Source organism: Mus musculus, chromosome 4 (assembly GCF_000001635.26).
Source record: "Mus musculus strain C57BL/6J chromosome 4, GRCm38.p6 C57BL/6J".
NCBI lineage: Eukaryota > Metazoa > Chordata > Mammalia > Rodentia > Muridae > Mus > Mus musculus.
In genome coordinates this window covers 49,582,142-49,606,746 of record NC_000070.6, presented here as the reverse complement: position 1 = coordinate 49,606,746, position 24,605 = coordinate 49,582,142, and the positions used below count along the sequence as shown (strand labels likewise).

At 43.6% G+C, this 24,605-nt stretch overlaps 1 protein-coding gene and 1 long non-coding RNA gene across 5 annotated transcripts; one reads left to right on the top strand and one right to left on the bottom strand.

The window, feature by feature from the left end:
* Positions 1-6,974: 6,974 nt before the first annotated feature.
* Gm33106 lies at positions 6,975-10,908 on the bottom strand. The gene is made up of 3 exons (XR_390562.3): positions 10,867-10,908; positions 7,919-9,891; positions 6,975-7,192 (listed from the first exon to the last, which is right to left on the bottom strand). It is a non-coding gene; the product is annotated as a predicted gene, 33106 (long non-coding RNA).
* Pgap4 (post-GPI attachment to proteins GalNAc transferase 4) lies at positions 8,871-22,241 on the top strand. 4 transcript variants are annotated; one of them, NR_149725.1, is made up of 3 exons: positions 9,277-9,548; positions 19,506-19,843; positions 19,941-22,241. NR_149725.1 is itself a non-coding variant. In NM_025944.4 (2 exons), the coding sequence occupies exon 2, from the start codon at positions 19,581-19,583 to the stop codon at positions 20,790-20,792; it is 1,212 nt and encodes a 403-aa protein (NP_080220.2). In that variant the 5' UTR covers positions 8,871-9,123; positions 19,506-19,580; the 3' UTR covers positions 20,793-22,241. The 4 variants fall into 4 exon arrangements, 3 of the variants coding, with proteins under 3 accessions (NP_080220.2, NP_001342432.1, XP_006538258.1); NM_025944.4 differs by lacking the exon at positions 9,277-9,548 and adding an exon at positions 8,871-9,123 and having other exon boundaries at positions 19,506-22,241; NM_001355503.1 differs by having other exon boundaries at positions 19,506-22,241.
* The last annotated feature ends 2,364 nt before the right edge of the window (positions 22,242-24,605 follow it).

Here is a 24,605-nt window from a genome sequence, read left to right as displayed (position 1 = left end):
AGTTCTGGAAGACACCAAAAAAGAATGACAAGGGCCTATATTTTCATTTCTTTGTTTTTAATTGGCCAACAAAGTAATGGGCTTCACTATGATATTTTTATACAAGTGCATCATTATACTTGGTTATTTTTATCCCTTGTTAACCCTTGTTGTCACTGCTCATTACTTGTATTGGTTTCCTCTCCTATTACTTTTCTTTCCCTCCACTTAGTCTCCTCTCTCCCTCCGAATAGTCCCCTTTCCACTTTGATGACATATATAAATGTAGATTACTGTTTTTCTGACTCGGGATTAATTTTTAACATAGTGACTTCTACTTCCATCTATTTTTAAAATTATATGGTTTCAGTCCCTATTTGTATCATATACCTGATAACACAAATATTGGTCTATATTGAAAAATAAAATTTTATTTATCCACCCACCACCTGCTCTACACTCACACTTTCATTCTTTATGAAGAAAAGGAATTCTTGTCCCAAGGTACATCAAAGTTAGAATTTTGAGAATTTTGATCAAAAGAGGCAAGAAAGATAATGTCCATCTTAGATGTTCTTCTCTGGACAATCTGACAGAGCCAGGATTGATGGTCCTCCAGTCTCTGATTTACAGGATGCCATTTGGTATGGGCAGGACCCTGAGCGAGGCATAGTAATAGAGAAAATCAAATGCAAAGTTAAATCTGTCTTTACATCATGAAATATAAAGGCACAACTTATTCTCTGAACTCATCACAGTTTCCTGATCCTCTCCTGTAAAACTATATCTGTGTAGTACTGAAATAGTGACTTTGATTTGATTGGGGTTTCTATTACTGTGAGGAGATACCATGACAATGACAACTCTTACAAAGGAAAAGATTTAATTGGGGATGGCTTACTGTACAAAGGTTTAGTCCATTATTGTCATGGTGTGAAGCATGGTGATTTGCAGGCAGACGTGGAGCTGGAGAGGGAGCTGAGACTTCTACATCTTGATCCACTGGCAGCAGAAATGAACTAAATTTCTTAGACCTCAAATCCTGCCCCCACAGTGGCACACTTCCTCCAAGGCCACACCCACTCCACAAAGCCACACCTACTCCAACAAGGCCAAACCTCCTAACAGTACCACTCTGGATAAGCCCAGCATTCAAACACACCAGTCTCTGGGATCCATGCCTACTCAAACCACTACACTCTGGTTTTATAGTGCAATGTACAGTGTACAGTCTCATTCTGTACTTTTCAAGCTATTGGAAGTACTTGGTTGTGGATAGAGAGGAAGAGATTCATCTTTGGTACCAGAGAGAGACAACTGTTTTAAATAGCACAAGTATTTCGAGGTTGTTTTCACTAGATACCAGCCATTTGTAAGTTTCCTAATTTGGACTTTCTGAGATATTGCACCAAACCAAAAAGAAAACGGCACAGATGATAATGGTAGTTTCCTAACAAGAATTTCAATACTAAAATGGGGATGAAATTTTAGGTTCTGCTCCCTGGAAGAGGAAGTTATAGACGAAGGCTAGTGACAGATTATTTAAGATTGAACAAGAAGGGTAGAACCTCTAAACCACCTACTGATGTTTAAATGTGTCCCCCAAATTTATGTGATAGCCACTTAATCCAAAATGCAGGAGCATTAGGAGGCACAACATAGTAGATTGCTAAAATCTGAGGAATTCTTATGGAGAAAACACACTATACATAGAGTGGTGTTCAGGTCACTTATTTCATCTTGACACGAGCCACAGTCATCTGAGAAGAGGGAACTTAAATTGGAGAGATAATTTTATCAGACCGGCCTGTAGAAAAGTCTGTGGGGAATTGTCCTTCACTTTTGGGCAGGTGGTCCTAGGTTGTTTAAGAAAGCATGCTGAGCTGTCATGGAAAGCAAGCCGGGTAGAAATGTTTCTCCACGGCCTCTGCTTCAGTTTTTGTATCTGTGTTCCAGCCCCCACCCAGCTCCCTGTGAATCCACAGATAACACACACACACACACACACACACACACACACACACACACACACACACGTTCATTTTCAACTTGCCTTCTTGGCACAATTGCTGGGCGCTACTATCTCCAGCCTGGAAAAGCTTGCCCTTATGTATATTCTTATTTCCACACCTCCCACCTGTCCTAAACTTTAGCAGTTTAGTCACATCGAGCCCCTGCTAATCTCCCCTACTGCTGACCACCTGCCTGTAGGAGTGGCCTGTGTGGCCACTCCATTTTGAGACCTTACATGGCTCTTCAACCCTGCTCCATCAGAAGCATGGTGAAACTCTCTCTTTCTTCCCTTGCTTCTGTCCACTTGCCTCCAGGGACCTGGAAGGTCTACCTATTCCTTTCACCCAGCAATTGGCCCATGACTTCTTTACTGACAGCTCAAGAACCAATTGGGAAACAGGACATCATCAGAACTACCCCTACAGGCAACTGTGAGAACGACATATGGTGATAAAAAAGGAAGAAGGGAAAAAAATATTGGATTATCTGTATGGATGTCTTGCTTTATGATCCAAGATGAATGTTCTTATTTATGTAGGTGCTGAAAACCCTGAGTGCTGAGATCTGAGCTTACTTCCCTTTTTATGTGCCTCTTACTCTGTCTTTAATGTGCCTCTTACTCTGTCTTAATGATGGCTATCAATTCCAATTCTGCTGTTGTTTAGCCATCAGGTTCAGCTCAGCTCAGTTTCTAAACCTTTTCTAAGCCCATGAGTCTATTTTTCTGTTATTGCTACAACATCACCATGGTAACAGTATAGCACAGACTGTGAAGACCTAAGCAGAATTAAATTATGTCCTGTGGACCAAGGAGAACATCAGATGTGCATGTGAAACATAGAAGCATATTCCTGTTACTTCCTGCTGGCCATCCTAGAGAAAGAACAAGTGTTGTTGTTGTTGTTGTTGTTGTTGTTGTTTTCTTTTCTGAGCTTCATTGTGAAGAACTCTTGATGCATCAAGGATATTGGAAAAAATATTTACATTAGGCTAGGACAAGAAAGTAGGCTCAAGATGAATACAGCTGATAAATATGTTCTTTGTGTCTTGATCTTCTTGTTAAGACCCTAAATACTGTAATCATGGGACCTTTGTTTATAACTTGTTTGTTCCTTAACTACTTTTGTTTTTTGTTTTTTGTTTTTTCGAGACAGGGTTTCTCTGTATAGCCCTGGCTTTCCTGGAACTCACTTTGTAGACCAGGCTGGCCTGGAACTCAGAAATCCACCTGCCTCTGCCTCCCTAGTGCTGGGGTTAAAGGCATGCGCCACCATGCCTGGCCCTTAACTACTTTTTTTATGCCTTGTTTGTTCTTTAACTACTTTGTCTTTGACCTAGAACTGACTCTATTCTTTGCATGTACCTAGAATGGTATAAAACTGGACTGGAAAAAAATTAAACCCGCCTCAGCATTTGCTGGAGTCAAGTTACAAAGTCTCTTTTTTCTCTAATCCTCACTTCTTCCCTTGAAACCTGTTGACTGACTGAGCTGGCTTGGTCACTTCATTCTGCTTCACATAAATCCAGTCAACTGGTTTCTGTACATAACTCTGGAGGAGATGCTGACATTCCTTGCAGAGATGATCCAGAGGGGATATACTGCATATATTCTTTGGAAGGGAGTAACCAATACATTAGAAGTTAGAGAAGAGAAATTCACTTTTTTTTTTTTTTTTTTTTTTTTTTTGGTTTGGTTTTTCAAGACAGGGTTTCTCTGTGTAGCCCTGGGGGTCCTGGAACTCACTTTGTAGACCAGGCTGGCCTTGAACTCAGAAATCCGCCTGCCTCTCCCTCCCTAGTGCTGGGATTAAAGGTGTGCGCCACCACTGCCCGGCAGGAATTCACTTTTTATGAACAGTCTTCTGACAAAGGTGTCAAGCTTTTCTGCTACGTTTAAACACTTAAAAAGAAAACCCAAAAAGACACCCGGGTTCCTCTCCACTCCATGCAGAAGGGGGACCCAGACATTAAGCAACTCAACAAGCCAAAATTCTAAATGAGTAGTTGCTGTTCCCTGCCTCCTTTCTCTCCTAAGCTTCTAAACACTCCCTACCCATTATCACCTTCCTATCTCTCTGCATGTGCATTTACCTTCTTCTCAACAGGACTGACAGTGACTTTGAGAAACACTGTAGGTGATGAACACTGCGGCAGGATGACAAATCCCCTGACCCACTGCTTTCCTGATCCCCGTCAACCTAAGCACCCTTCACCGTCCACAGCAAATGTGATTAAGCGGGGCAACTTGAGAAGAGGATGCTCCTGGATTATCCACATGTGCCAGGTACGATCACTACTGTGCTTAGTAAGCAGGAGGCAGGAGAGCCAGCGTCAGTAACAGAGGGAAGTGCGGCCAGCTCAAAGTACACAGGAAGATGCTCACCCAAGAGAGAACATAAACAGGATCGGAAGACTGAAGAAAGATGAGGAAACCGACTCTCTTCTCAGAGCAGCCAGAGAAGAAACCGCTTGCCAGTGCCCTGACGTTGACGTAACTTTGGACTTTTAACTTCCAGAACTGTGAGGTAATAAGTGAGGTTCCTTTTACACCAATTTCTTTTATTTGGAGTGTGTGTGTGTGTGTGCAGGTCAGGGGACTCCACCAGGAGAGCCCTGGGTATCATACTCAGGCTGTCAGGCTTGGCAGCAAACGCCCTTGCCCAGTGAGTCACCGAGACCTGCAGATACTAAAACTGTGATATATATATATGTCTAAAGTGAGAAACTGATGCAAAGAAAGACAATGATTAAGAGAAATTCAAGAGATATGACAACAAAACAAAACAAAAACAAACAGAAAACCCCAAAACCACAAACTATGATTCTGGATCTGCATCCAAACTAGACTTTTTTCCTTTTTGTTTACTGAAATGGACATTACTGTGACAATGGATTCGATTTAAATAAAAGCTGTGAAATAGATAAATAGTCTTTCAAGGTTCATTTTCCAATTTTGAGATGTGTGCTGGGGTTGGGCAGGCTGTCTCTGTATTTATAAAATAAATGTGGAAGGATTTCAGGAGAAGGGGGCAGGACTCCAAGTTACTGTCAAGCAGCCATCCATTCACACAGAAACATTCATAAGACACAGAAGTAAAGACAGAGTGATGAGCCTAAGAGGGTAAATGTTCCCTTTCGAACAGTTCGGGCCATACACATAAACACACACACACACAATGTGTTATTCTAAATCTGAAATTAATTTTAAAAAGAAAGCATTTATGTGTTGAAATATTGTAGGCATGATGTCTCTGTGCAGTGTGTAAAGATTAAAGATTACCCTCCTGTTATTCAAATGCTAATTTCTCTGTCCTCATATCTTGTTGCATTCCTGACAGAGCATTGTAATGCTTTTTCCAAATCTCCGGTTTCAAGTTTGCATAAACAATGCTTACAGAATCGATTTTCTTTTCTTTCTTTCTTTTTTTTTTTTTAACATATTCTTTTTTGATGTGCGTGTGAGTAACTGCATCTGTGGGAAAATAAGGGAAGGAGACAGAATGTAACAATTACCTAGACATACAACTGAAAATCATCTGCCTATTTTTCTGCCTACATGGTACATAAATGAAATGGAGGTCCCAGCCAGGCATGTTTTTGGATGACTTTAATTCCAGCCTTAGTAGGCAGAGGCAGGTGGATCTCTGTGAGTTCATTGCTAGCCTGGTCTACATAATCAGTTCCAGCCAGTCCTACTAAAAACAAATGAACAAACAAATGTAATTATAGATTATCTCATTAATTAATTAATACTCCAATTTCTGGTAGGAGTTGGGTGGATTTATGCATTACATTTTCTGCAGAAGACCTTTATAAATTCTGGCCAGATGTAAAAAGAACCAAAAAGCAATCTGAAGGAGGCAGCCACTTGATAAATTGTGTATTGCCTGATTTTCTCCACATTGTGATAGAATGACAGACAGAAACCACTTGAAAGAAGGAAAGCAAGGGAGGGACTAGGGACCAGGTATAACTTTCAAAGGCCAGGTCTGACTTACCTCCCTCCTCCAGCTAGGCATCCATTCCAAGGCTTCCAGAGCTTATCCAAATACTGTCACCAGATGGGGACCAAATGGTCAACACATGCGTGTGCAAGGACATTTCAGATTCAAACCGTAACAAAATGTGACATTTTCTACTTGTATTTTTGTTTTTGTTGGTTTCCCATTGTTTTAATCTTCACAGCTACTGAAGCAGAAAAAAGAGGATTCCAAGTACACAGTGGCTTTAGACACACTTCACTGCTAGGAGAACTGGGAAATGAGGGGAAAATGCTAGAAGCCAGAGAGCAGCAGAATGACTGAGATTCACCTTAGTATAAACTGCAGCCACAGCCCCGCTGACTTCTGAACTTCTCAAACTCACTGGCAATGCCCCAGGCAAAGAGGCCAACAAATCAAACAAAATACCCCAGATACACATCAAAAGAGGGTCTATGTTTGAAAGATAAAACTGCCCTGGGTGAGATTCATACTTTTTGCTTTGCTGTGTGTGTGCAATTGGATAAAGTCCACGAAGCTCAGAGCTGAAGCCTTACTCAGCTTTGAAGCATCAGGGCATCAGCTCAGGGGGAGGCGGAAGAGAGGCTAGAAATTTAGATAGGGAGGTGTAATACAAGAAAACAGAAATAAACTAAATCCCCCCAAACTGGATTTAGAATCTTCTCAAATCTTCAGGTGATTGCAAATCTACTGGAATACAGACAAGACACCGTGGGGGAGTGGGGAGCCTATGCAAGTATAACAGAAGCTGGATGGATGGGGAGGGGTAAAAGGAGAGGAGGAAAAATGATCCGAGATATCAGCTATTGCAGGAAACACACAGTGTGAAATTGAACACTGAATCCAGGCAAGTAAATTGTGTGCTAGAGCAACACCCAATAGTCCTTGGAGAAAGTTGTAGACTTCAGAGTTAATGCAATACCAGCAATGGCCTGTTTTGTTTTGTCATTCATTAGATACGTCTAGAGAAAAGAGAAGAAAGCCGGAATAGCTGGTTTATTATCAGATGCGTTATAAACATACTGCCAAAGGTAGAGGCACTTTGTATTGGTAGAGGGGAGAGCCGTCATCCGTGTACATACGCCTGATTACAGAGCAATAGAACATATGATAAGACGTGTGAACATTTAAAGTGAGAAGAAAGTGGATGATGCACAGCTTCATTAATCTTCACAGACAGTTTTCCACAGCTGACAAAGCTAGAAAGTCAAAACCAGGAAAGACAGTGTCAACAGTACTATGCCTGACAGGACGCTTTAAAATAATGAAACCACTGTAAAACCAAACAGTTGCCCAGCATGTATCGCTCCAAGGCCACATGGAACACTCCTCAAAGACAGGCTTTATTCTGGACCGTTAAAGAAAAGCTCTCCACAGACTTAGTGAACAAAATCTTACGGGTGAGTTTTCTAATCTCAAAAGAACTGGGAATAAAACACTGAAAGAAGCACTACCAACAAAGTTAAAAACACACGCTGTCTTAGTCAGGGTTTCTATTCCTGCACAAAACATCATGACCAAGAAGCAAGTTGGGGAGGAAAGGGTTTATTCAGCTTACACTTCCACATTGCTGTTCATCACTGAAGGAAGTCGGGACTGGAACTCAAGCAGGTCAGACAACAGGAGCTAATGCAGAGGCCATGGAGGGATGTTTCTTACTGGCTTGCTTCCCCTGGCTTGCTCAGTTTGCTTTCTTATAGAACCCAAGACTACCAGCCCAGAGATGGCACCACCCACAAGGGGCCTTTCCCCTCTTGATCACTAATTGAGAAAATGCCTTACAACTGTATCTCATGGAGGCACTTCCCCAATTGAAGCTCCTTTCTCTGTGATAACTCTAGCTGTGTCAAGTTGACACGCAGAACCAGCCAGTACACACAGCTAAAACATACAAACCAGACAAGCAAATGACAAGAAATTTTCACCTAAATCAGGCAGATATCATGGCCTTTCTTGTAGTTGGTTGTCTTTTTCTGCGATCACCTCAAGGCTCCTTCAAGTGGACACAAAGAACCCCAGTGACATGAGTTCTGAGAGGCTTCAACAGCAGGAACTTGGCTCAATAGGCTGAGCTCAGGATTGTTCGCCTCTGTAGTAGAAAGCAGCTAGAACATCTGGAAACAAGATGATGATCTCATTTTTTGCATCAAATAATTTACTTATGGAATTTCCTCTTTTTAACCCTGTAAACTCGTATGTACCCTGTTACAGAAAGGGTTTTACTGGATATTTTCTATCGGTGCCTCCTAATCTTGCAACTTGTTTCCATCCTGAGTATTTAAGTGATAATGATCAGACAATACAACATTATGATCACCAAAAAAAAAATTCCTATTATATGTACATCCAAAATACTCATTTAAGTCCTAGCCTACACTGGCAAACTGACATGGAATAGAAGCAATAAAAATGGCCACAAAGATGTATGGTGGTGAGAGCCCTGGTGAGGCCAGGGTACTAAGCTGGCTGTTTTTTACCTTCTCATAGTCAGACATGCAGTTTTTTTCCCCCTTCCTTGAGTCATTTCCTATGCTTTCCCTGTGTTGCACGTCAGGATTACTCTACCCCAGTGCGTATATTTTTCTCCCTCTCCAGTTATGTCTCCCAGGGGCTTTTGCATTTAAACAGAAGGCGTTTAGAAGATTAAAGCCCATTCAGAAACAGAGAAATAGGTTTCTACACAAACGCTTCCGCAAAGGGCGAGATGCTTTATTAAAATACATCTTTCTTCTTGTGCCCACCTGATGGAATAAAACCTAGGCTTGCATTCACATTATAAAAGGGACATCATCCTGTTCTCCTGACTTGGGAGCGACCCTGCTTTTCCCTCGCTGCCCATCAGTTGGCGCCTTTTGCCTCTCCCCCACCCCGCCCCGCAACCCCCACCCCCAAGCCAGCTTTGGGGGCTGCAGTTGCTCCGCAGCTCTCAGGTCACGTGGCCTGGCAGAGCGAGGGGAGCCCTGCACCGGAGCGAATGCTGGAGGAGGCGAGCCTTCCGCTACTCTCCGCCCGGCAGGGTTCTGCCAAGGCGCCACCATCGAGACCAGCCAGCCTGGGCTACAGCAGCGGTGGCCTGGGCTACAGCGGCGGTGGCCTTGGCAAGCCAGGACGTAGCTGACGCCTCCACGGGGTAGGTTTCCTGCCGGGCTGGTGTCGCGGAGAAGCGCGCCCTCGAGGGGACGCGATGTGGGAGCGACGGCCGATGAGGGGAGTGGTGCTCCCGAGGCCTGCGTCCCCCGCCCTGAGCCCCGCAGGCTGGCTCGGCCGCGGCCCCGCCCTCGGTGCGTCTGTGGCACCAGGCGGGTCGCCTCGCTCTTTGGCTGTCGCCGGCCGGGCCGGGTTGTCACCAGGCCCGAGGATGCAGCCCGGGAGCCCCACACAGCGGCCGGCCTGAGCGCTACCCCCTAATGGCTGCCCGGGAGCGGGGGCCCCTCCGCCCGTCCTCGGCGGGGCGCGTCCTCCAGCGAAGGTGACCGGAGGAAGGCGCCCCTCCCGCTCCCGGGAACGCCCGCGCCTGGAACGCCACTGCGCTGGACTCGCAGTCTCTGCCTGAAGGTGGGCAAACTGAGGCCGGTGGGCAGAGGGGACTCCCCAAGGTCAGCGAGGGCCCTAGATGCCAAGCTAGGGGTTTTCAGTCACTATTATTTTCCCCAGAGTGGATGGATGGGTGTGTCGCAGCTTTCGCTCAGGTTCTTGTGCCAGGCGTCGCCCGTGCCGCACTGCGTTCAGGAGGTTGTCGCGGGACCTGAACCCCCGCAGGTCACAGTGACCTGGCATCTCCTGCTCGACCCTTGCTCTCCCTGCGGGACCACAATGCGGCTTCAGTGATGATCTCACCATGCGGATTATCACCAGAAACTGCAGGTGTGGGTGTGCGCGCAAGTGCACGCCGGTTTCCCTGAGAGAAATAAACCATGTATGGGAAATAGTTTTATTGGAGGATTTCTAGGGGGTCTTTATGCGCCACATAGTTTATGAGACCAGAAGAGCAAACAAGGTTCGTCTAATGCTTAATATGATGAGAACCAGAAAAAAAGAAATGGAAATGATAAGCATGGAGCAAAAAGAAAAAAAAAAAAAAAAAAGAAAAAAAAAAAAGAAAAATATAAACAAAACTACATCTTTTAGATTGTTGAGATTCTCTGTTTAGCTTTAAATTTTTCTATATTTGAAGTTAATATTAACAATGTAGTTATTATTAATAATGTAATTATATTAATAATGGTATGTAGTTTTAATTTGCTTGCCTTTATCCATAGGAACCCATACCTAATTACCTGTGTTTGACTTGCTCATTTATATGGATCCATATTTTAATTGGAGTAGTTTTTCTAATTATAATTCAAAACATTCTTTAAAATGCTTTCGTTAATTTTTTAATGTGTTGATAGTAATCTGACTATCAATTTGTCAAAACTTTGAACTATTTGAACAATTAAATGGTACATTTTGTTGTACTAAATGTGCCTCAATAAAGTTGTTTTTAGACAAGATTGGGGGCATTGAGGGTGGTGTGGCTGTAGACCAAAGTTGTTTTTAAAAGCTAGGAGAATTATACTGGGTCATGAGAAAAAAAATAGGCTTAATAAGATAATAAAACATGCTATAAAGTCTCAGTAATTAAAATAACAAGAGCCATGGCACACACTGGCATAGTGGCCCAGGCTCGCAATCCTAGTGCTAGGGAGGTTGAGGTAAGAGAATCTCTAGTTTCATGTCAGTCTGAGCTTCATAACAAGACCTTGTCTCAATATAATAAATAAGAATTAATACAACAACAATAATGAAAAGGGACAAACTCACAAATATAAGATATCTAATACACCATAAATGTAGCAATTTAAATTAGGGATTAAAGGGGATTTAGGCTTACTTGCTGCCCTGCTCACCGTCCATGTGTCTGGCACAAGACTCATTGTGGAGTGAAATTTTGAGTACAGGTCACTGAGGTCATACATGTTCTTTGCAGACATGTAGAAAGCCAGCAGGAAACCTTCTCTCATGCCTCTCAGCTCACTTTCATTAAATTATATTCCCTATATGTAATAAAAAATGGTCATACTATGTACATTTTCTATAATTTGAATCAACATAGCTGCCCTTCTCGTCCCATTTATCACTCAGCCCTTCCTATTACGAACAAAATTTAAGGAAGACATTCTTACTGGTTCTAAGAAGCATAAATCATCATTGCTGCCAGGTGTATTACTTGCTATCCCACATCAAAAGGTGTGCCTTGGAATTACCTTGTAAGATTTACCAATTCCTGTGCAAATGCTTGTTTGTTGAAGCCATATTGCTTCCTCTTGGAGTAAACTGATTTGAGATTGTGTTAATTCTCAAAACTTGTTTTGGAAAAAGGACCACCTCTCTATTAACTGAGACTTTCCGGTAGGAAAGTGTTCTTTTAATGCATTTATTAGTGACTTTTAAAATATCCTTTAGTATAATTTTATGTGTATAGTCTGCCCATGTCTCCAAATTATTTGTATATTTCATTTTTATTCTAAATATATTTCTTTTCCACTTTACCTGAGTTTATTTTTTAATTCTGTCAATGAAGTTTGATGGATGGGATGAAATAATTTATTTTATGTGTTTTATAAATACATAGTATGTATGTCTCTTCAGAGGTAACCAGTGGTTCCATGCACACACACACACACCATATTGTTTTATGTTGTTACCTACCGTGTCGTAAAAGTGGTTCTTACTGTTGCTGATGGGTTTTCATTTCACTTTCTTGGGCTCAGACGCTCTCGTACATGTTGGGTAAGAGCAGGGATCCTGGATTGACCTTTTTACTACTACATTCCAAAATCTTTGTTAACCACTTCAAGTTTATTCTGCCTTAGCTTGCCCACCTACAAAGTGAATTTAATAACTATTATAGGCTTTTTATGCAGATCCACTCAATGCTTAAAAGAGTCCCTGTCACATAAATGCTGGGCAAAGTTAGAAATAAGTTGTTCTCTGCCCAGTATGTGACTGGGCTGTATGCTGCTCCCAGTTTTATAGCAGAGAAATAAAGAGGGCCATGGTGGCCAAAATACAGTCATTAAATCTCTTCTTGGTATAGAGTACTTACTGTGCCAGGCCTGTGAGGCAAATCAAAGACAAATGACACTGAACCCAGTAAAAAGGGACTTAAGCTGGGCATGGTGGCGCACGCCTTTAATCCCAGCACTCAGGAGGCAGAGGCAGAGGCAGGTGGATTTCTGAGTTCGAGGCCAGCCTGGTCTACAAAGTGAGTTTCAGGATAGCCAGGGTTATAAAGAGAAACCCTGTCTCGAAAAACAAACAAAAAAACAAACAAAAAAAAGAAGAAGGGACTTAAAGGGTTGTTGAGTGAAGGGTTATGAGTAAAGTCGTGAAAGGCATCAGGCAACACGGGCAGTGTGTGGGCTTTGAATTTCCTGCTTATGGATTGATAGAATCTTTTTTCCACCTAAACAGGATTAAATCATATTGCTATCTGAGAGCCAATTGGTCCAAATGGAATCAAGGGTCTAACACACCCTGGAGTGTGCAGAGAGGATGTAATAAATCTCTGAAAGTAGATATTCTACTCCGTACCTCGGGGTTCGTATCTGTGGACCCAGCTAACTTCAGATCGAAAATGATCCAAGAAATGAAATTTTCTTTAAATCAAACACGTTTGTATTAATTTTTATTGTTATTCTTCCCTAAACAAAAACCATAGCGTCCTGCGTTCTGACCAGTATTAGAGCTAATGTAATGTATTTAAGAAGTGCAGACCGAGCACATAAAGACTGTGACAGTTTATATAAAGAATCTAAGCACCTTCAGATTTTGGTATTCTGAGGAGTGAAAGTTCTAGAACCAATCCACCTTGGATCCCGAGGGACGGCTGTACAATCTAAAGCCGAAAGTGACAGCTAAATGCTCTGAGGAAAGCCCCAATGTGTAAGGAAAAGGTGGTCAGTTCTGTCGGGGAAACCAGGCTGTTGTTTAGAAGGGACCTGTACCTCTTGATCTGTTTTTCCATGGTTGAGTTGCTATGTGTAAGGAATGTGCTGTTGGAAAGACTATCAGAGCTGAATTCTGGGGGGTCTTGGCAAAGCAGTTGGACTGTCCTCTGCAGATACAGGGGAACTGTTATCGACCAGGTCTACAGAAAAGAGTGCTGTACTGACCGTGCTTGAGAGGGTCAGATGGGAAGGGACACTGTCATCATGGTTTGCAGCATCCTGCCCCATGCCTGAGGAAAGGCTTCTCCCTCAGTGTCTCCCTCTGAGATTTTTTAAACTGGTTTTTAATTTAGCATTCAGAATATAGTTATGGAACATTTAAAATACTTTTTATAATTATTATTATTAAAGACCTTTATTAACAGATGGCTTGCAGTTTGTTGACTTTTTCTTTTTGAAAAAATCAAGTGGTAAACTTTATTACAAATTAAAAATGAGGTTTTAAAAAATCTCAACTTGACCAGTTATAAAACAATTTAAAAACTGTTAAAGGTGTATTGAGAAAAACCAGGCCTTTTTTTTCCCTTAAAAAGCATGTTTGTCATTACCAAAAAAAAAAAAAGAGACATCTTTAGGTAAAAATAATAAAAATCCCATGCTGCATTGATAATGCAGATAGTTCCAATGTTTCTAAGTATAGCCTGCTCAGTTGCTGTCCTAGTTAGGGTTTTACTGCTGTGAGCAGACATCATGACCAAGGCAAGTCTTATAAAGGACAACATTTAATTGAGGCTGGCTTACAGGGTCAGAGGTCCATTATCAGGGCAGGAACATGGCAGCATCCAGGCAGGCATGGTGCAGGCAGGGCTGAGAGCTCTACATCTTCATCTGAAAGCTGCTAGACCAACTTTCCTCAGAGCATTTAGCCGTCTCTTTCTTTGTCTTTCTTAGTTCTTTGTGTTGGGTTTAGGCCTCGAGGACTTTCTCTTGTCCATCAATTGCCCTTCTTGTTCCACTTTATGCCTAGGCAGAATTGTTGGTGAGACTTTATGGCTGTAACTTCTGATGCTATTTGGAGCACAGTCTCACAGCAACGTTCCTGATCCTCTGGCTCTCACAATTTTTTTTTTCTGCCTCTTCTTCCACAATGTTGCCTGAGCCTTAGGTGTGGGAATTATTTTGTGTGTGTATCCCTTGGGACTGGGCTCCACAACCTGGCATTTTAATTGTCTGTGGCTTTCTGTAACAGTCACCTTCTGTCGCTAAGGGAAGTTTTCTAGATGACGGGTGGAGATTAAACTTATCTGTGGGGGATAAGGACAAATATTTAGAGTGTAGCTAGGCATTATGGTTTGGTAAAGTGGTAGTTGTAGGCTCTGATCTGATGCCTGAGCTCACTAGTTATTTTGCCCACCTTCGATATTTACTTCCCCCACCTCCCTAATTAAAGGCCCACCATTTTACCCACTTACCCAATCATTTGTACCTTGCTCTTCCTCTCTCTCTGTCCCTCCCGACTCCCTCCCCCAGCTATGCCCCCTCTTTACTTTGTTGGTTTCTCCAGTTGCCATAGGGCAGACACTAACGTTTGAGGTCTTAGAGCTAGGAGCCTCAGGTGAGAGAGAACATAGGATGTCTGTCTTTCTGGATCTGGGTTACCTCACTTAATATGATCTTTCCTCGTTCCATCCATTTACCTGCGAAGTTCATGGTGTCATTTTTATTTACAGCTGAACAGTATTCATAGTGTGTGTGTGTGTGTGTGTGTGTGTGTGTGTGTACTGCAATTTCATTCTGCCTTTGGTAGTTGGGGAACATTTCACTTTTCCCCACTTGCTAGATATTGTGAATAGAGGAACAGTGAACATGATCCCTTGGGCACAAGCCAAGGGGTGGTATAGCTGGGTCATAGAGTAGGATTTACTTTTAGCTTTTTTGAGTGTTCTCCACACAGGTTTCCATAGTATCTGCACCAGTTTGCAACCCCACCAGCAGAGAAAGATGGTTCCCTTTACTGTACACTCTCTCCAGCATTTGTTGTTGGTTGTTTTGTTGATCTTTATTCTGATTGGAGTAAGATGGAATCACAAAGTTGTTTTGATTTGCATTTCCCTAATTGCTAATTTTTTTTTTAGAAGGGATTCCTTAGACATTTCCCTTCTTTTGAGAGCTCTCTCTTCAGGCCCCAGGCCCTGGAATTGGGAAGAGCCTGGAAGGAAGTGAGAAGTAGGAACCTGCTAGGCTCTTAGATTCTGATGCCTGCGAAGTGGTGGTGTCTTTTATGAAGGAGGGTGGACTAGGGGGAAATAGACAGTTCCCAAGTTCTTACTTCCTGACACATAGTGAGGCGTCCTGTCTCCCAAATCCCCTCAGCTCCTTGGCTAAAACACAATATCTGCTATCACTCTATGAACCTGTTCATAGAAGTCCTAATGCATGCTTTTGTCCCAGTGCCTTTATCCTTTATAGTTTTCTGAGTCCTATACCCAAGATGTGGTGATTCGGTGGAATCTAGCTTAGGGAATGGCTGTACCTTGCATTGCAGTACTTACCTCCACAGAGCTGAAACAGTTGTTAACTGCTGACTCAGAAAACCAGTCAGACTACAGTGCCAGTGGAGTGTGAGCCTCGGCGGCAGTCTTATTGGCTTCTGGAAAAAGGTGTCAGAGAAATCATCTAAACCAATGGTTTTCAACCTTCCTAATGCTGGAATCCTTTAATATGGCTCATCATGTTATGGTGACCCACCAACCATAAAATTATTTTTGTTGCTACTTCATGTACCTCTCTGTGGCTGTCTCTGTCACTGTCTCTTCCTCACTCTCCCTCTATCTCTCTTCTCTCATATAAAGAACATTGAAGGTAATTTAAAAGTACCCCAGAATCTAATCCTTTAATGCTTAACAGGCACATTTTAGGCATTCACTGTCATGTGTTTTTTTATTTCTTCAGAATATTCAGACTAAAGATATTCACTGCTTTTTGCTATAGTCATATGTACCTGAAGTGTTTGTAACTCCACATATGAAAACAGAAACATCTAAACACCTTAGTTCTTATAAACCACTGAGTTTGGGGGATCATTTTGGAAGCCTGCTCTGACCCTTCAGTTCCCCATGATTGGGGGACAAAGCTTATGCCCTGTGAGGGTTTGGGGATTTCTCTGAACAGATTGTGAGAGCCTTTCTTTTCTTCTGAGGGTCTAGAAACCTGCCTACAGGTCTTTGTTTCTAACTGTGAGCTTCCCCCTCACAGAAGAGTGAGTTTTCTTGCCCCTTTTGCTTTACCCAGTGGATGGCATGTGTAGACTTGATGTGCAGCAGACCAACAAGGGTGCAAATCTGACTCCACCTTAGCTTCCCTGACCCAAGAGCCCAGCCCTGGTAGCCATTTCCTCTGCACTTTGATCCATGAGGAGAAACACATTGGGTGCCTGACTCCAGCCTGTCCTCTGTATTTGAATTTCCTACAGTGGAAAAAGTTCCTGGGATTAAAGGTCCTCTTTATGTCAACATGGGCACACCATTTCTGCGCCACCTGTACCATCATAAGCCATAGCACTTACTGTACACCTGGTATTTTCCAAGCTGATTGTCTTATCTTCTTGCCTTTGTACCTAATTTCGTCCTCTGCATGGTCTTTCTCCCTGGGGTAATAACCAGGACAGAAGAGTAATAGGAGCAGGAAACCACCTAAATGGCCAGAGCTTCTGAACTAGAGGCATGGGATTGCCCCAGTTCCAATACTGGGTGTCCAGCAATAGTGATGAGAGACTAATGAGGCCAGGAGAGGCACCAGTCTGTGATGTACTAGAACTCTTTGGACCTCAGCAGATCAGAGGAAGACAGAACAAGTTTATAGTATTGTGATGTTCACAAATCACCAAGCCCAGGGTCATATGCTACCAAAAGCTCCTTGCTTCTTTTCCTTTGGGGCTGTTCTCCAGGTCTCTTGACATTACTAAACTCCTTTGACTCACAACTGCATTCTCAGGACCATTGTCTTCTGTTGCAGACTTGACTCTACTTCTTTGAAATGTGTCACAACATAGAAGAGAGATGTTTGCTGTTCTACATGACTGTACATGGCAAGTCAGAATAACTACCCTACAGGAAAAAAAAAAGTCCAAAAATCATTAGTGGCTGGATACAGTTGTCTACATGTAGCTCACACACTAAGCAGTGTCGGTGTCGGGAGGGGAGAGGTGAGCAGTTGGAGCAGACTCTCTTCTAGATCCATAGAGGTGCTCTATTCATCTATTCATCTCCTTTCTTCTTGGCTAGCCCTAGTCATATGACCCCTACCCTGAAGGGCAGGAAATGAAGCTCAGTGTAAAGGTAGAATGCAGATATGGGAGTACTGGCAGACAATACAGCTGAACCTCAGGAGACATGGAGAGCCCTCATCACTTACAAGCTGGACCGCTTTCCTTCAAGTGACTACAAACACTTCCGAGGTGTACTGGCTGGTTTTGTGTCAACTTGACACAAGCTGGCGTTATCACAGAGAAAGGAGCTTCAAGTGAGGAAATACCTCCATGAGATCCAGCTATCAGGCATTTTCTCAATTAGTGATCAAGGGGGGTGGGCCCCTTGTGGGTGGTGCCATCTTTGGGCAGGCAGTCCTGGGTTCTATAAGAGAGCAAGCTGATGGCCTCTGTATCAACTCCTGCTTCCTGACCTACTTGAGTTCAGTCCTGACTTCCTTTGGTGATGAACAGCAATGTGGAAATGTAAGCTGAATAAACCCTTTCCTCCTTAACTTGCTTCTTGGTCATGATGTTTGTGCAGGAATAGAAACCCTGACTAAGACACGAGGCAAGAGTATACTTTTGACGCTATAGCTATCAGTTAGTTTTGCCTTCAGCCTACTGCTCTTATACTGGTTTCATTATTTTTAACTTTGTTGTTTGGTGTGAATCTGTTTTCCATCAGAATGTTAGAATTTCTTGCTCCTCAAATATTACTCAAATTTGCACCCCATTTTTTCAGTGTGTGGGGTGAGGGTGGGGGTACATGCACATGCGCAGTTTGTGTAGGTGTGCATATACATGTGTGCATGCACACATGCAGATTGAGTGGGTATACATGTACATGTGTGCATGTGGATGTGGAGACTAAAAATGAACCTCAAATGTCTCAGACAAGTCAACTTTGCTTTTGTCCCTTTTGATGTGTGTTTATGTGTTTTCCTGTTCATGTATACAAATGTGCCATGGGGGATTGCACGGGTCAGAAGACAAACCGTTAATATCAGACCTTCTCTTCTGTCTTGTTTGAGATGGTTTCACAGCTGCCCACACCAGACTTGCTGCCTCCAAGCTTTCAGAAATTCTGTTTGTGCCTCCCGTCTCCCCATAGGAACAACTGGCATTATAAGCAAATGCCACCTGGGCCAGCTTTCATGTGGGATCTGGGGATTTGAACTCAGGTCATTATGCTTACACAGCAAGCACTCTTTTCTATTATGCTACTTTTCCAGCCTCTAACTTTGCTTTTAGTCTAGGATCTCTGCACTGGCAGGGAATTCGACCAGCAGGCTAAGCTGGCTAGCCAGTGAGCTCCGGGAGCTGCTTGTCTCTGGCTCCACCTCCCCGTGGTCGGATTATAAGGATGTGCTTCCATATATGGTTTTTGGGGGAGAGGCTGGTCTTCGGGTTTAAATTGGGGTTCTCTGTTTGCAAAGCAAGACTCTAGCTTCACAGGACATATTTTAATGACATTTTTATCCTGTGTAACTTTTCTCTCTGGCGTATTTCTTAATACCTGTAATAAAACCACAAAACAGATTATTTTATTTTAGAGCCGAAGAATCCAGGACATGGAGAGGTGAAGTGACTTCCTACCAACCAAGGAGTAGATCTGGAGTTCACACCTTACACTCATTTTCTGAGGCATCATGTCCCAAGACATTCCTTCCTGGACCAGGCTGTTAGTCCACAGTTTGCTTGCATAAGGAAGATACTAATTCCTACTGGTTCTAATGATAGTACTATCAAAATAAATTAGGAGGACAATCAGAATTAAATGATTAGACTAAATGAGATTAGAGAAATCAAAGATGACATTAACTAACAAGCACCACCAACTATTCCCTCCCTCCCACACCGTTGGCATATGCAGAAAAGGATCTCAGAAATCACGCGGTCAAGTACTGTGCATTTATGCTGCAGCTTACTCAAACTCTATGTCTTCTGTGTGGAGCCTTGGGTTTTTTTCATTTGGTTGGTTTTTGTTTTGTGGCCCTGTGTTAACACCCATGTCTTTGTAGCAAGTGAATCAAAATAATAGTTTTACCAACTGCTGGTTATTTTATGACACACTGTGAAGTTAATGTCACATCCTTAGGCATGGAGAGTTGGTTGAATGCACTGGCTACCTCTAATCATAAACAGGGTGAGCATTGGCAAGGCTCACTTCACTGGTGGACAGAATGCAAGAAAACAATCAGTGCAGAAAATTCTTTTCAAGTCTCTAGTGGCTACAAGACCTTGAACTGGGACTTCTGATTCGGTGTGTGCTGGGCTGCAGTGTTGGAAGTTTTTGAAGTATTGTGTTCTGACTCTACCTTTTCTCCTTAGGTTTGACTTCATGCTACTGCCCTGAGATCCAGGATGGTTTGTTCTTGGGACCAGACATGACCAAAAGTTGACACCATGACCACGTCAACCTCTCCAGCTGCCATGCTTCTCCGGAGGCTTCGGCGACTCTCCTGGGGCAGCACAGCTGTGCAGCTCTTCATTCTAACCGTGGTGACATTTGGCTTACTGGCCCCGCTGGCCTGCCACCGGCTCCTCCACTCATATTTCTATCTGCGTCATTGGCATCTAAACCAGATGAGCCAGGACTTCCTGCAGCAGAGCCTGAAGGAGGGGGAAGCTGCCCTTCACTACTTTGAAGAGCTGCCCTCTGCCAATGGGTCTGTGCCCATCGTCTGGCAGGCCACTCCCCGCCCCTGGCTGGTGATTACCATAATCACTGTGGATAGGCAGCCTGGCTTTCATTATGTCTTACAGGTAGTATCCCAGTTCCATCGGCTTCTGCAGCAGTGCGGCCCCCAGTGTGAAGGGCACCAGCTCTTCCTGTGCAATGTGGAACGGAGTGTGAGCCATTTTGATGCTAAGCTGCTCTCTAAGTACGTCCCTGTGGCCAACCGCTACGAGGGCACCGAAGACGATTACGGTGATGACCCTTCCACTAACTCATTTGAGAAAGAGAAGCAAGACTATGTGTATTGCCTGGAGTCATCGCTGCAAACCTACAATCCAGACTATGTCCTGATGGTGGAGGATGATGCTATTCCAGAAGAACAGATCTTCCCAGTATTGGAGCACCTCCTGCGTGCTCGCTTCTCTGAGCCACACCTCCAAGATGCCCTGTATCTAAAGCTCTATCACCCAGAGAGGCTACAGCACTACATCAACCCAGAGCCTATGCGGATCCTGGAGTGGGTTGGTGTGGGCATGCTGCTGGGGCCTGTGCTAACCTGGATCTACATGAGGTTTGCCTGCCGCCCAGGCTTCAGCTGGCCTGTCATGCTTTTCTTCTGTCTCTACAGCATGGGGCTGGTGGAACTGGTGGGCCGACACTATTTTCTGGAACTGCGGCGCCTGAGTCCCTCCTTGTACAGTGTGGTTCCTGCCTCTCAGTGTTGTACCCCGGCTATGCTCTTCCCTGCCCCTGCTGCCCGCAGGACCCTCACCTACCTGTCCCAGGTGTACTGCCACAAGGGCTTTGGCAAAGACATGGCACTGTACTCTCTGCTGAGAGCCAAGGGGGAGAGGGCCTATGTGGTGGAGCCCAACCTTGTGAAACACATTGGGCTCTTCTCCAGCCTACGGTACAATTTTCATCCCAGCCTACTGTAGGAGTGCCAAGAAATGCTTTTCTGCTATTAGCTATTTCTCTGGGAGAGGCACACACTGGATTCTTTATTTAGATGTGGTTGCTTGCAGATATTTCATTGGTCAATGTTGCTAGGTGTTGCAGGCACTGGGACAGGGGAGGAATGCATCGAGTGAAAAGCCCTGACTGGGAAACCTCCAGAAGAAGCAGGAGTTTGCCACAAGTTGGATCTCTCTCCCTCTACACAGCCACACTGCCTCATGCAGTCTGCCTCTCTCCGTGAGGATGAAAGTCAGTGGTAGTTATCTTCTCTGTGTCTGCAAGTTCTGGCTCGTGACAGAGCCCAGGACTGCCAAAAATCTTGTGCACTGTGCTGCGAGACTTGAATTAGGATTTTAAGGGTAGAGTATGGTGAACAGTCAGACGCTTTTGAACAAATTCCTTTCCCACGGTTCAAGAGCGGATGTGTGCTGAGAATCTATGCCCAAAGAAGGCAGGACCATGTTGCCATATTCTATTTGTTTTCCTTGGCCTGGTGTAATAAAAGTGTCAAAGTTGTTCTGTGTCAGTTGTCTTGGAGGTGGTGATCTGGCTCTTCTGAGATACAGTGACTTCTTTTCCCAGTACCTGTTGTGTATTCAGAGTAAATGCTATGGATGAAGGCTTTAAGCACAGCAGAATCTCCGTGCGCTTTCTGAATAACCCAAGTCGGGTTGCTTCTGTTAAATACACAGCTAATGCAGAACATTTCTGTGATAGTGTGATTCCTTGGCAGGTGGATATTTCAGAAGGAGACAGAAGAATGACCTCCATACTAGGAGCGTAGCCTTCTCCCTACATTTGTGACCTGAAGCTTCACCCTCATTCCATTTTTTACTGGTGACAGTGTAGCATAGAAGACCAAGTATGGCCTGGGAAGTGAAAAACCTCCTGACTTGTATATTCATGGCTTCAGGGAGACACGCTTGAGAGATTTTTATATCTAAAATATTTTAATTGTATGTGGGAGGAGGCATGTTTATGTGTGTGGAAATACGTTCCTGTATCTGTAGGTTATTACGGAGGTCAGAGGTTGACATCTGGTGTCTTTCTCAGTTGTTCTCTGCTGACAGGGGGCCTCACTGAACGCATCATTCACCAGTTTGTGCTCGACTGGCTAAGCAGCAAACTCCAGAGAATCCCCTGCCTCCGCTTCCCTGCTACACGGTTGCAGATATGTGGCACTCTGCCTGCCTGCTGGGGAACAAGCTCAGATCCTCACCCTTCTGTGGCACGCACTGTATCAACTGAGCCATCTACCTAGCCCACGTTTGTACATTTTAGTAAGATATTTGTGTTTAATGGGGACTTAGGGCGTGTGGCTTTCAACTGAATAGTAGCTGTTTGAGCCCAACCACTGCTAAAAACAGTGACTGGTTTTTCATTGTGGTTTCTAATTATTTACAGTTCAGCTTACATCTAGCCCCACCTCCAATAAAAAAAGAAACAAAGAAACAAACAAAACCAAACCAGTTGTTCATTCTGGAAATTAGCCAAGACTCCTGTTGGAATGATTCCAGGACTAACTTCTGAAACTTCCTTCTCTTGAGTCTTACAGCAAATGTTCCCAGATAGTAAATTCGCAGCCGGCAACTCTCTTCCTGAGGATGGATAATTATATTAGGATTTAAGCCGTTGCCCAGTTTGGATGTCACATTTTGTTTGCTGTTAAATTCCCAGAGTGTTCGCAAGCATTGAGGGAGAATGATTGGTTACACTTGCTCTCCGGGTGAACAAGTTCAGACCCAGAGATGTTAAGCCGGTCTGAGAAGTGGAGAAGGCAGCTAAGAGCCTTATGCCAGGGCTAAAGGCTCGTTTAAGTGCTGAGCTTAAGGGCTTAAGGGCTGTAGGAGAGCTGAGGTTCTCAGTCCCTAAGACAGGCACAGGTTATGGGGGGCAGTGAAAATCTCCAGTAGTCTTGCGCATCTTCCAGAATTTAAATTAGCATCATGAGGCTCAAGAAGCCACTGAGTGTGTGCGCGCATTAGTACACCAGTTAAAATGAAGCTACTGGTTCTACTACGGCTTCCTCAAGAGAATTCTGTCACCTATTTTTTTTTTAATTCTTTGAATTTTATACAGGTTGTTGATATGTTGCCCAGGACTTTACCTTCTAAGTGCTGGGATTATAGACAGGTACTAAGCTTAGTTTATCATTCTCTTTTTAAGTTTTTAAAAGATGACTCTTTTTGAATGTGCACGTGCATGCACACATACATACATATCCATGGAAGCTAGAGGCTTTGGGTCCAGAAGATCCCCTGGCACTGGGCTTACAGGTCCTTGTGAACTACCTGACCTGGTATTGGAATCAAACTCAGGTCCTCTCTGAGCCATCTCTCCAACTCTGTCATTCTCTTTATGTATGCATTTTTCTTATGTGTCAAACAGCATCCCCATCACCGTTACCATACGTACACATTTACATTATGCAGCATCAACACAAACTGGAGAACAGCGCTTGCTAGTCAGCAACCTTAGTCCTGAGCAATGCTAGAGCTTATATTGGTTTCAGATAAAGTGGGCTTACCCAACCATCTCAGTCCTCACTAATAAACCTGGTACAGCGTTCGCTCTTTCTTGGCTTGTCCAGGCAGCTCTAAGCAGGCTGTAGAGCCCCCAGAGACAGTGATTATAAGAGATTCTCACTGAAACCCCAGGAAGATGTACAAAAACCTACAGCCCAAGAGAGAAATCTTAAGGACTGGTGCCTTCAGCACACTGAAAACAAAACTGTAACAGCAAATCGAAAAGTAGCTGTGTACAAAAGGCCCTCCTTACAATCCCCCTCTGCAGAGGGAGGGGGCATCTAAAAGTTACGCAAAGGTGTTCACCGTAACCACCTCCCACTCCTACCGTTTTCGCCTCTCCCTAACTTTCTTCTTTAGTCCCATTTTTCTTTGTCAAATCCACACCTTCTTTGAGGTTGTTCCATTGTGGATCCCTTTACTCTGAATTGTTTGTTTGTTTTCCATTCCTCTCCTAGGTATCAGATAAGACAAAGCCATGCCTAAAACACAGAAGACCCCCTGATAGGCATCATATACTCTGGGAGAAGATGAAGGCAGAAACTGAGACAGCAAACAAGAATTTCCAGCAGTGACTAAGAAACATGCAGGAAGTGGGTTGTATGATACATTGACCAGGAAGTGACGGGGTGGGTTTAAATTGAACTTACATTAAATATATGGGAAGATGGTAGCCAAGGGAAAAGCTTTGCAGACAATGCAGTGGTCTTGAAATAACAACTACTATAGACTTTTCAAGGACCTGAAAGAAAGCCAGTTCCTTCGAGTTTGAGGATAGCAGGACGCAAAGCCAGTGTGTGCAGAGTTCAGATAGAATCAGGTCTGAGAACAGGTTGTAGCAAGTTAATTATTTTTGCAGAACGTGGACAGTCCTTTGCATTCTCTGATTCCGCAGATTGCATGGCAGTGGGGCCTATAGAAGAGACGTATGATGTAAGAGTGTAGGACACAGAAGTGTGTGTATGACTGTGGAGAGAGCGCCTCACACAGCATCTCTGCTGTCATCTTTTTCGACAGCTTAAAGCTATCCTGTTCCTACTTACGGCATCTGTTCCTTGGTTCTTTTTGGTAACTTCATCATTTGCTTTTGAGTTTTCAGATATTTCTCCAAAGATGCTTTTGTTGGGAATCATTTTCTTTTATATAATGTTTCTGTGGGTTGCAAATGATATTAGAAAATTACACAGTGACGTTCCAGTTCAGATACTGGGATGATATCTGTTGTGTGCAGTTTTCCTGAGGAGACACAACACACACACACACACACAC